Source organism: Glycine soja, chromosome 20, assembly GCF_004193775.1.
Source record: "Glycine soja cultivar W05 chromosome 20, ASM419377v2, whole genome shotgun sequence".
Taxonomy (NCBI): Eukaryota; Viridiplantae; Streptophyta; class Magnoliopsida; order Fabales; family Fabaceae; genus Glycine; species Glycine soja.
Window position 1 is genome coordinate 38,249,638 of NC_041021.1, and position 12,783 is coordinate 38,262,420.

The 12,783-nt window shown below is 33.2% G+C and overlaps 2 protein-coding genes across 2 annotated transcripts; one reads left to right on the forward strand and one right to left on the reverse strand.

Moving 5' to 3' along the window:
* Nucleotides 1–1,069: 1,069 nt before the first annotated feature.
* LOC114403647 (ACT domain-containing protein ACR12-like) lies at nt 1,070–8,787 on the forward strand. The gene is made up of 10 exons (XM_028366740.1): nt 1,070–1,278; nt 2,852–2,906; nt 4,027–4,149; nt 4,769–4,863; nt 6,401–6,485; nt 6,672–6,731; nt 7,854–7,909; nt 8,060–8,165; nt 8,241–8,309; nt 8,507–8,787. The coding sequence occupies exons 1-10, from the start codon at nt 1,142–1,144 to the stop codon at nt 8,567–8,569; spliced, it is 849 nt and encodes a 282-aa protein (XP_028222541.1). The 5' UTR covers nt 1,070–1,141; the 3' UTR covers nt 8,570–8,787.
* A 768-nt stretch (nt 8,788–9,555) lies between these two features.
* Nucleotides 9,556–11,314, reverse strand: LOC114403645 (transmembrane protein 45B-like). The gene is made up of 2 exons (XM_028366739.1): nt 10,840–11,314; nt 9,556–10,710 (listed from the first exon to the last, which is right to left on the reverse strand). The coding sequence occupies exon 2, from the start codon at nt 10,642–10,644 to the stop codon at nt 9,712–9,714; it is 933 nt and encodes a 310-aa protein (XP_028222540.1). The 5' UTR covers nt 10,645–10,710; nt 10,840–11,314; the 3' UTR covers nt 9,556–9,711.
* Between the last annotated feature and the right edge of the window lie 1,469 nt (nt 11,315–12,783).

Consider the following 12,783-nt stretch of genomic DNA (forward strand, 5'->3'; position numbering starts at 1 on the left):
ATTAATATGTTGAATTTAAATAGTATTTTTTTTAGGACATTCATGAATAGAACTCTTATTTTTACTTTGTAAATTGTAAATATTAATTTATACAAATCATTATTTTTACTTAATACTTTTTAAGGACATAAATTAAATAATATTTAATATATTCTTTATTAGAGTTTTAAAATTATTTATACAAGAAAAATATTGCTTGTCCAATATCATAAAACTTTTAACTTCATTAAATACTCAAGATGAAAATTATTCATTATTTGAAGGCAAACAAAAATGAATATTTTTCTTTCAGCAGATCTATTTCATACTCAACATGAAAATTATTTATTATTTTTATTAAAGTAAAAAAAAACCACAAATAGTATTCTCGATTCATCATTGCAATGGAAATTACACCTTTGAGATTTTTTGAGAGTAAAATATTTGCCTTCAAAAGTCTTCCCCGTGTTTAAAATTTATGCCCCTAAGATGTAACTAAACTTTTAAAAAGATGGTAAAAATGTTGGAAGTAGAGTTTGAATCCTTGACACCTTCCTTTCCCATAACCAACAAAGTTACAAAGAAATATTATTAAAATTAGGAACCAAGTTGAGTTATTTTATTAAAATTTAAGGGACCACATTAATTTATAGTTTATAAGATTAGAAACCAATGTTCCATTTCTGTTATTATAGGACTTAATTTCACCATCTATAGTAATTTTAAAAATTAATATGATCGATAATATTAGAAATTATTTAGACACTATTAATTTTAAAGACAAATTTAATCTATTTTTACAATTTAGAAGGCTAATTTGACAATTCAATGAATTATTTCATTTTTTTAAAACTAAATATTTTCACAATCAAAAGTTAATAGACTCTACCGCAAATATAAAAATCATTTAAGTGTACACACGACAGGAGTAATCATGTTAACTTTTGAACAAACATTGGTGACGTTTGCGAAGGAATAATAATATTATCATCCCGTTGTATCCGACGTGCCTATGTGGTGAGAAAGAAAGAAAGAGACAAATCCGTGTAATTAAATAAACAAAGCACTTGGTTTGTTATTTTCATTACATCACGTCACGTAACAATACTAATATACACGCCCGCACCTCTCTCACAAGTCTCACCAACTTCCACTCTCATCAATGACTCTCACCAATGCTTTCCTCGCTCCTTCCTTCGCCGTTCACGGTGGTAGGGTTTCCGATCCGCGCTCCATTCCTCTTTTCTCTCTTCCCTCCAACGCCTTCTTCCGCTCCCCAACCTCCCTCTCCAGGGACAAGTGAGAATTCGTCTTCGTCTTCGCCGTACTTTCCTTTTTTAGTTAGTTCTTGAGATCGGAGCGATTTATTGGAGTCAATTATTACGATGTTGTCTGTTATTCCTTTGCGATTCGAGTCGAGTTTAGTATGGATAAATGAACTAAGACGGAAGTGATGGAACGAGAATGTAACACATGTTCGCTGGGGATGGAATTAAATCAGAAGAGTGGCACTGATTATCTTGAAAGGAATGAGTAGAAACTAGAAAACGAATATTATTATTAATTGATTTTTGTTTTGCAAATTTTAATTGTATTTTTGTTGGAATTTCGTAAAATTTCATTGAAGTCAATTCTCAGAGGAACAAAAATTTGAGGGGAAACGGATTCTTATGGAACCAGTATTTTATTTGTGAGCTTATGTTGTTTATGGATTCAGTCACTCCTGTGCCGTTTTCTGGATATTTTGGTTGACCTTACTTCTGTGTTTTTTTTATGGATCGGCAAATGCTAGTTGTTAGTATTGTTAGGCTTTGTTAGTGGGGGATTCCAACCCAGGACCTCTCTCCCCTTCCCTTCTCCCTTCACCACTAGACCAATCTTATATTTCCACCTTACTTCTGTTGTGTTTAAATGCAGTGTAAGTGATTCAGAGTGAGCAAATGTACTAGTTTATTCAAGTGTCTGACTGATAGTTAAAGTTGCATGCTTTCATCCTTCGTTCTCACAGCTCTTTATCTTTCCAATTATTGATCTAATTTTATGTTTGTTTTCGGATGTTTTGGAAGAATTTGTGTGTCAACTTCTTCCAACCACCTTGTCAATGCCCCCTTTTCAAATTCATATGCAGCTTTCAATTTGTGCTGTGTCAAATCCTGGGCTAAATAGTAAAGCTTCAGTGGCTCCAAAGTAGTCAACTTGATGCATCATTGTGATTGATGCTATCCCTTATTCATTTCATTTGCATATACTGAAAAAAATAGATGGGATTATTTGAGCAAGTCAAAGCTATTAATTCTGTTGTACCTGGGATGGAGGGGGAAGCAGGGGCCTTGGTCCCCCAAGCCATTACAAATGTGCATGTATTAAACATATATAATTGTGATAATGCTCTGCTAGTTCAGTGGTAACTGCAAACCTTAAAGCTATGTATCAATTAATCCTTTCAGGAATCTTTCTCATATTTAAGGACCTCTCTATTAGTACCAATGTTTAGTTAGGAATAGTCCATTTCTCTCCTGCTTTGAAAACCCTTAAGCTTGAAGCTTCAGCATTCCTGCTATGGATAAACTTTGCCTATTTAGTTTTTGTTATTGTTTTTTACTTCTTATGTATCCCTTGGTACCTTGGAATCTTGTCTCCTTTCTCTTTTTGGGTCTGTACTCTGTATGGCCTTGATCCCATATATGGTTTAGACCAGAATATGTTTGGTGGTGCAGGTCTGTTGAGTCAATAAAGGTTGGTTCAGCCACTGTCATTGATCAGATTTATGTTCTAGTTTCTGAACACAACTGGAACTTTAATATTCTTTAATGTAGTCACCATGGTGTGTATCTATATCACTTGTCTCTTACTACTGGTTGAAATTTTGCAGGAACATTCTATATGCTTCTGCTTATGATTTGAATGCAGTTGGTTCAGCTTCACTGGTCAGTGATGTGTTTCTTGCCACCATATCATTCACGTCTACCATTTTTTTTTACAGTTGAAAAATAGGAGTGATAAACATTGATTTATTATTTGGGATTTACAATCTTTGCTATTATCCATAAATTGCAAAATTTGATGGATGAGGGATTGAATTGCAAAAAAACAAAAAAGGATTTTTGAGGGACTAAATTGGAGGAGAAAAAATAGTTTGGGATTAAATAGGGTTTTCACAACTTTATAGTACACAGTGCCTTCTATTTCATTCTAGAAGATATTTTTGTTGGCATCTTTTTTCCTCTTCTTCCTTTTTCTATGAAATATTTTTCTTTGCTAGCAGGCTGAATGGAGCTACCTAATACATGTTGAAGAACCATGACTAAATTCCTATAATTTCCTTTCCTTCCCCCTTGCATCTTCTGATATTTTTCTCCTTGTTGCTGAAACTTTTTAACAATTTGAAATTTGAGTGTGATACTTTTAAAAAAAAATTATAGCTTCTTTTAGATGGTTTTGAGCAGTTAACTATATCTGATGAGGATTTTTACTTGAATCCCTGAGGATTTTGGTATAGATGATGCAGCTCACCTATTATAATGTCCAAGAGGAATAAAAAGAAAACCCAGCTTGGCTTGAAGGGCTGCTGCACAAGATTCTGTCTTTCTTGTTGTCTTCCTGTTATCAATCCTTCAATCAGTTGACCTTTGTTGGTCATAATCTTGTGATGATCATGTTTTGTCTCAAACTTTTTATGTTATTGAGAATGTGATATGCAGGTCTGCAGCAGTTTGTTTCTTTTCTTTTTCTTTTTTTTAAGAATTCCCTTCAATGTGGATTTTTAATATCTACTGGACTTGATGTCCTGCTGCACTAGAGTACAGCTTATATTTTGCATCCCTAACTCCTGTGTATTTTACAAGTCAATCTTGTATTATATTCACCTATTGTTGGTGGTGTGTTTTTGCTGGTCTAAGATAGTGGCTGCTATAATTGACAAATGTATTTGCCACCAATCTGGGCTTTTGTTAATTATTCATTAAATATGCCCTCTGGATTTTGTATGCCGTGCTTTTATGTACATATATTTTTGTAATGTTTGAATGGTTAATTCTTGCTGTGCAGCAATCTGGTGACAATCCTGATAGTCTTCCTATGCCAATAGTTCTAATAGATCAAGAATCAGATTCTGAAGCAACAATTGTGCAGCTTAGCTTTGGGAATCGCCTTGGAGCTCTTCTTGACACGGTGATTTGGCTACTGGAAACTAAATTATGCAATCTCTAAGATTTTCAAACCAGTTTGATATCCATTAACTGCAATTTTGTTATTTAAGTGATGCTCTCACTATGTGATTGCTAGATAAGATTTATTCAATTTATGAAGGTCCTAAGGTTTGCTTTGTTTAATTTTGTTTCCTCATTATACATCTTTTCTATTAAAAAAACAAATATGATAAAGCAAATAAAATTTGATGATAGTTTTATGTTGTCTATGGAGTGGCTTTCTTTTTCTTTTCTTATCTTCCTTGTCATTCTTAAGTCATGGCTCCCTTAGTGAACAAGCCTCATTTGGCTCATTTCTCCTTGTTTTATAAAATTCACCTGAAAACTACCGAGCAGCTTTTATAATCCATTGTAGTTTACTTTTTAAAGAAAGAAAAAAGTTGGAATCATCAGAATGTTGGAAGGCTGACAATCAGCAACTTGTTTGAGATTATGTTGGAAGAGAGATAACTGTTCTTGCTATGTCACATAAGGGCATCATTTATATAAAATTTTGTTAGAGTTTTGAGCTCATTTTCTCTATCCACATCATTTTATAAGTATTGTCAATAATTAATCTTTGTTTGTTCATATCAAGGTAGATGAAAGCATTAAAAGATTTGGGATTGGATGTTTCAAAGGGAACTGTCTCCACAGAGGGATTAGTCAAGCAAACAAAATTTTTCATTACACAATCGTAAGTCTTCCTTGTCTTTTTCCTCCAGTTTCTTTACCTCTGTTTTTTCTTGAATAACATTTTCAGCAATAAATGAACAAGAACATGGGTGAATTTTCTCTGCTTAAACTGATAACTATTCTTTTTCTTTGATAAGTTAAGATATCAGTCAGTCTTTAACTGAAATTTCCCTTATCTGTGAATCATCGACATATTCTCTCTATGGAGATGTGTCTGGACTCAGGAGGATCATCCTTTTAACTCACAATGGATTGCCCCATGTTCTTATCGGGTACTTGAGAAGAACTTTCCTCAGGTCCAGTCATTGGAAAGATTTCCTGGAGGTTAGATAGTTGGGAAGGTGCTTTCTTTTCCTTAGTGGTGTTGAAAAGTTGCCTTAATTGCAGTCAGCCCTAACCCGCCTTAGTTGCGGCCTCTTTGGGGGTTGCCTTAATTGCAGCCTCAAGGGTGGTGTTTAGTCCCACATTGGCTAGAGATAACTTAAATAGAGCTTATAAAGCTCGAGCAGTCCTTATTTTACAAGTCAATTTTGTAGGTTGAGTTATGCACTAAGTCCAAATTCTAAGAGGTGGTCATATATCCCTAACTCATTGTCCTTATCTAGTTTCCCTTTGTATTATTTCTCTCCTTGTATTTTGGAGGCTGTTGCTCAAAGAATTGAGAAGCTTATTTGGGATTTCTTTAGTCTGGGGTTGTTGGGAATTTTGTTGTAGAACATAATAGGAATGAAGTTTAGGTCTTGCAAATTTGGTTAAACATTGCTTTGACAGCCAAAATGGCTTTTGGGCTTTTTACTCCACGGACCAGTTCTTTATGGCATCAAGTTATCCAAAGTGTAGTTTGCATTCTGATGGGATGGGTGTTAATTCTGTGGTTAATGCCTTGTAGCCCTTGGAAATTTATATCTCAAGGTTGTGCTTCTTCTAGATCTTTTATTTCCTAGGGTGTGGGTGATGGTTTAAATTTTGGGAGGATCTTTGGGGGGTCCTCCTTGATGCATTCCCTAGACTTTTTTTTATCTCTCTTGTTTGCGCTATGCTCCCGTAATTTGGTTTCATTCTTCATCTCATTCTGCTGCTTTCCAGAATTTTCACTTATTTAGAAATCTGTATGTTAGGGATTTCTCTGAATTACAGTCTTCTCTTTCGGTGTTGCTAAATTCAATTAATATCTCTTAGAATCCAGATAAGAGGATTTGTTCTCTTGATACTTCTGGTTTAAGTTGCACTTATTCTTCCACCATCATTAACTTTGTATAAAGTATGATTTTATTGATCTAACTGTCGAATTATAACCATATATTACCTAGATTATTCACGTCAAATCTTGTAAAATTTGAACAATAAGAAGATAATGAAATTATTCTTATTTTCAAATGTATATGTTGTGTTAGTTTTGATATACTTGAATGAGGTATCTTGCACGTATGACGAAGAAGAAATAAAAATCTCACTGATCATTTATTGTCTAATTTGTTTTCACTGCTTCATTAGAGCCTTGGTCTTTACAGATTTATTTGATGTTCATATTGTCACAGAGACACTGGACGCAAAGTTGAAGATCCTGATATGTTAGAGAGGATTCGGCTTACCATTATTAACAATCTGTTGAAATATCATCCTGTAAGTTTGTTTCATAGATAATTTCCTCTGGATTTCTGATATGGTTACTTTATATATAAGAAGCTCCCTTGTAATTAACATTTTTTTATAAACACAATTTTTCCTTGTTACCTTTTGCAAATATACTTTAGTTTGCTCTTAATTTTAAGTTTTTCCTTACTCACAAATATTATATAATTTGTGTAGGAGTCCAGTGAACTACTAGCGATGGGTGAAGTGTTTGGCATAAAGGCTCCAAAGAAGAAGGTGAATTGCACTCTTCCAGTTTTCCTTTCCTTTTTTTTTTTTGTTTTTTGTATAAAATAAATATTACTTTATTGAGGAATTCCTCTGGCTTTGTTGTTTTTTTTCCTACTTTTTTGAGGAAGGTTCAAGGTTGCAGATATTTATAAAACATTTCCTGATTAATTTGTTAGTCTATAGTCTTGTGTGCCTGGGTGAACTTTTAGGCCTCAAACAAAACTCTGACATCATATTTGATTTATTCATGTATCCTTGTGTCATTTCATTTCCCAATAGATGGTTTTGCCAATCTTGTGTTATTTTCAGGTAGTGGACAATGCTTTTTCACTTTTTCTCATTTGATGATTTTTGTTGTTAAATTAAAACTTTTGGGAGCTACGGCTAGGCTACGGGCTACCTCCTGATTTTGACCACCTAGAAATTGAAACATTATACTGAACATAAACCAATTATGCTTATTCCAGTGTTTGTGTGTCTCTTTCTATTCGAAAAAGTGAGAATGCCTTAAAGAGATTACCTGATGACCTTTTTTTCTTAAACTTCTTGAGATTATTAATATTAAATGGCAAAGATTCTGTCTTCACTTCTCAGATTCCATGCCCACTATGTCTTTCTATATATGATTTTCTATGTTTAATTATTGCCAGACATTATTGCCGGACGGACTATATTGGGGCTGCTAAATTGATATGCTGGAATTTAGAAGTCATATAATATGCCACACTTATCGTAGTTTTGTGAACTTTTAGATCCTGTTTCTATGTTGATTTTGGGTGCATAGATTTTATCATGCTGTATATAGATTGAACTTATACTAGAAGATGCTTGGTTCTTTTTATTATATAGAAAAGGGGTATTTTTAATTTTTGATGGTATTAAAATAGCTTTTATTACTCAAGTCTTTATTAATTACTTAACAAAGGAAAATATTAAATGCTTTTAAGATTTTCAAAAGATTAAATGCTTGTAATTTTTATTAGTTTATATTCTTATTCCATAACATGTGTCCTAACTCCTAAGGCCACACATTCACAAAACCCTAAAAAAAGCTTAGTTACTTCTACCAGATTTTGCACGTTGCAAGTATTCAATTCAATAATATCAACTTTATGCTGTTTTGTGCAGCTTGATGATGATATCAAAACTCGTATACAAGTTAAGGAAGATGGGCCCAAGAGGAGGTTTGCATCTTATAACTAGTGGATATTGTAGTTTTTGAGCTGTTTATTACTTGTACTGTTTAGACACCAAATAACTAGCATAATAAACAACCCAATATGCAATAGGCGCATGATGCCATCTATAATGCTTTTTAATTCAATATTTATCAGCTTGCTGTATATAGAGACAGCAGATAGGCCGGGATTGCTGGTTGAAATCATCAAAGTCATTGCAGATGTAAACATTGATGTTGAGTCGGCTGAGATTGATACAGAGGTATCTTCCTCTTTGTCTCTGTCCGCCTCTGCTTGATTCATTTACCCTAAGTAACTTTACCCCCCTTTCTCTCAGGGTTTGGTTGCTAAGGATACATTTCATGTTAGTTACGGCGGGGCTGCATTGAACAGTTCAATGTCTCAGGTAACCCTCGTGTTCAAAGAAATGGAGAAATTTTTCCTATATGCTGAGGAAGAACTAATTTAGGAATCGTTTGTTTATCTGACTAACTATTGCATTGATTTTAAATAAGTCGGTTTGCCTTTTATCCAACACCAAGTCATTCATTTTGCTGAATTTAATTGCACGGGGAATTATTTTTTGTGATTTTGAATGAGCAGGTTTTGGTGAATTGTCTGCGTTACTACCTGCGGACGCCAGAGACAGATATTGATAGTTACTGAAGGAACCACCCTTGTAAAATAAGCCAATGCAATGGTTCTTTCCTATACCAAATCGCCAGTTACTGCTACCACATTATGGAATGAGTTGAGTACCTGTAACTAACTATGGAATGAATACGTGTTGCCTGTGGTATGGAATCTATGAATACCTGAAACTCACTGAACGTCCGTTAAATCTGATATGAAAGCTAAAAAAATTGAAAATGAATTTTGCCTCATTTCCTAAATGGTTTATGAGAGTATAACTGGGAGGTGAAATTTCAAATTTGATAAAAATGAAAAGTAGAATATCATATAAGTGAATATAAAACCTATAAATATGAGATTTAAAGTTTTGAATTAAAGTGTAGTGTCAAGTTTATTTATTTGGTTGTTCATGCCTCATTTGATAAACAAATCTCCCTAGTATTAACCGCTTGGATTTTCCATTCCCATTAGTTTCGGTGATGGTTATGGTTTTATTTTTTGTTGTAAAACACATGGTTAAAATAGATATTTTTTAACATAAAAAGAATTGGAGATAATTTAGGACCTCTTGAACATTGTTTTAAAATATTTTTCTATTTTAAAAAAATAAAACTTTGCTTGGTATCCATCTGTTTTCATTTAAAGTTTTGGAAATAAATTTTGAAAATAATTTTTTTTTAAAAGCATAGCATTTTTAACATATTTTCTTGATGCCGGAAAGAAGGTCTTAACATTGCGTTCATGAGCTTGCACTAGGGATAAACAAGACCCCTTTTCCATAGGGGTTAAATTGGCATACTAAAAGTAAGTTTTGAATTTTCTTAGTTTCAAACATGATAGTGTTTTACACTCCTAGAGACCAAAGCAAAGTTTTACTCTTTTCCTAATTAACGATAAGTGTGCTAAGAATACCAGCAATGCAATCACAAAGTTGTATATTTTATGAGAGCCTACATGTATTTTTTTAATCATAGACAATTCTGTTCCTATAGAGTAAGATCATAGCAAGTCTCTGAATATTTACATACACACTAATTGATTCACTTGGCTTAATAAATAAATCATAACAGTAAATTTGTTGATTTTTACCATAATTATTTGAAAATCATAAGAATGATATTTCTGATTGATTGACCGTTTACACCAATGCCTTTAGGTATCACAAAGTGCTTATTTTAAATTTGCTCTCGCATGCTTTTCTCTTGGGATTGGGATTCAACGTGGATGTTATTGTCAAGGTGGATAGTGACTTTAGGTTTCACAAAGCCATCTTCTTCACCGTAATGTTCCTCCTTTGTCAGAAAAACATACTCCACTTTCTCACCATATCTTTTAACCAGAATCAAGTAGAAAGACATGCCAAAAATGGTGACTACAATCAACAAGAAGCTGAACTGAATGTTCACCAAGGAGATAGCACGATGAAGTGACTCATCATCACTGCATCTCACTACATATTCATCAGACTCCTCAAGGTGCATGAAGCAACCTTTGGCTTGGAACCCTGGTGTCCAAAGCAAGAAACCCATGACCATAAGCCACACACCTTGGAAGATTATGCTGACAGAACGCACAAAGCAGACCAAGAAGCTCTTAGGGAAGCCAATTCCCATGAGGGTTGTACTCAAAGAAATAATGATCAAAAGTTGCAACAAGAAGTGGTATTGGCCTTCTGGTCCCATGTGATCCCTAGAGTGAAGGTGGATGAGAAGAAATTGTTGTGTAAAAGCTAAGGCTCCTAGCAAATTAGTTAGCTCATGCTGAGCTTTGATGCATTTTCTATCAAGAACTATGGCAAAAATGGCATAGACCAAGAAAGCCATGGCCATGAAGGAGTGTTCAAAGTTGTGGAGATGGGTGGTGGGAATGGTTCCATCAGGGTCTAATGGTTGGTGATGAATGGGAGCAATGAAGAGTTCCGAGGCAATGAAGATTGTGCAGCTTGCCATGATGAAGTGGAGCTCCAAGTATCTGGATATTTTGGTGGGAAACCATAGGGTTGATGAGTAGGACTTGGAACTAAGAGCATGGAGCTTGATGTGGTTGAAGAAGTGCCATAAACCAATTACAAAGAAGCCAAAGCCCAAAAGTTGATGTCCCTCCAACATAGTGCTTGTTACGCCAACACAAGAGAAACGAGAAAAGTTTAATAGACACTAAACTTTATTCAACACCTAAAGAGGGGAAAAGAGAGAAATGTACGTATGATAAGTGATATATGATGTGACGGAAAAAGAAAGATACAAATAAATGATAGGTGTTAATAGAATGTATGATATATAGCACACTTCAAAGAAACTTACTGAGTAGGAGTTTTAATTAGATGGTGTTCTTTGTCCACCAAAGGAAATGTAGTAGTATTGTTCGAAGAACTCAGAAACAAAAGGTAAAGAAACACCAACACACAACTGTTGTATGTTCCACAGGGCAAACCAAATGAGATGATCTTTTATAGAGTTCTCTGTTTTGGGTACTCAATGCAGATGAGGTTGGTTATGATGAGTGTGTGAAGCCAATTAGTGGCACGGCCTGAAACCTCCTTTCACAAGGTTGGTGTAATGTGGTGCGTGTCTCATAAGCAAAAGGTTTGGCATTTATTCTAAGAAAGAAGAAAGAATTGAAGAGGCGGGGACAACCACAGTTGGGTTGTTTTTAAGGTGCTTTTCCATGGAAATTTCAAGCTAACAGCCATAAGTATTATAATTCAATTGTACGTCTGGCTGGCAGGTAAAGATGTCAATTTGGATTTCTGATTCAAGTAGTAAATTAAATAGAGTCCACTGTAAGGGAAGAATCAGTGTTTGATGGAGTGAGATCCACTAAATTAGGAATAAGATTTACACTCTTTCATAGGTTTTAATAAATTATAGGCACTAAGGGAAGAATGTAGTAAAACCATTATATTACAAAGAATTTTATTAAAATATTCTGAAAGTGTAAATGTTTTTAAACTGTACGTAATCTAATTATAATTTATTGTACAATTAAAAAATTATTTAACCGATCATCGAGGTGAATTGGTCAAAAAATGTTTGAATTAATTAGAATACCAACTGAACACGAGGTTCTTAAAAAAGATTTAGTCTTAATTATAATTTATTGTACAATTAAAAATTTATTTAACCGATCATCGAGGTGAATTGGTCAGAAAATGTTTGAGTTAATTAGAATACCCACTGAACACGAGGTTCTTAAAAAAAGATTTAGTCTTGAGATAATTAAATGTGGTTAAATTGTTCCCCATTGAATTAGTATATTTTTTTACAAGTAATGGCCAAGGATATGCGTCCAAATTCTTACATATGAAGTGGCGTTTTTTTTTTTTATACATCCAAAATTGACTGTAAATCTGAACGGCTTTTGAAATTTACCGAAACTTGTGTTTTATTTTAAACGTTATATTCGTGAAATCGTTTTTTCATATCATTTACAGCAGTCATATTTGTATTGAGCTTTTTTTGTTTTTTTTTATAATATTGTATTGGGCTTTATTACAATACAATTAACTAGGTTTTTTCTTTCTTTCACCTTAATATATGTGTATTGCGTTGCGGAAGATTTTCTCTCTGCATTTTCTTTTAAGACAGAAATTACTACAGTTTGTAAGAGTATGCCGAGTGGAGAAGTTTCTTAGAAATTTCGCAAGTTATAGTTTGTAGTTTAAGGCTTTAAGTATTCATATAAACAATCAAATCTCTAAAAAATCTAGAGTAGAATTACCTAATTAAAATTATTTTACATTAGAATACGGTTAACTAACGTTTCTCTTAGATTTATTATGAAATTTATGAAAATGTATACCAATACTATTCGGTACACCCATCTTCGTCTAACAAACTTGAATTATTATTTTTCAGGGTGAAATAATCTTTATAAATATTTCTCTTCCCGGTTAAGTTTGTTACTTCTTCATTTTGTAATGCATACTTTATAAACCCGCATATCAAAATTCTCTTTAATTAATTATTTAATAAAAAAATCATTTTTTCATAATTTTTTAGAGTTGAATAGTGATGCATTGACAGTGTGAAACTATTTCACATGGTCAATCAATCACAAATTAACGTTACTACTTAACATGACTTTTAAAGAAATTATTATAAAAATTAATAAATTTATCTTATATGAATATTGTGATTACATCATCTATTTTCTCATTTTTTTAGAAGAAAAAATAATTAAATGAGAAATTGACTTATCAAAATTAATTAATGATTTTGAACAAATTTTAATTAATTACATAGAAA

Coding starts and splice junctions, on each gene's coding strand:
- LOC114403647 (XM_028366740.1), top strand. CDS start 1,142: ATGACTCTCACCAATGCTTTCCTCGCTCCTTCCTTCGCCGTTCACGGT. Junction 1,279..2,851: donor ACCTCCCTCTCCAGGGACAA/GTGAGAATTCGT, acceptor GAAATTTTGCAG/GAACATTCTATATGCTTCTG. Junction 6,732..7,853: donor TAAAGGCTCCAAAGAAGAAG/GTGAATTGCACT, acceptor TGTTTTGTGCAG/CTTGATGATGATATCAAAAC.
- LOC114403645 (XM_028366739.1), bottom strand. CDS start 10,644: ATGTTGGAGGGACATCAACTTTTGGGCTTTGGCTTCTTTGTAATTGGT.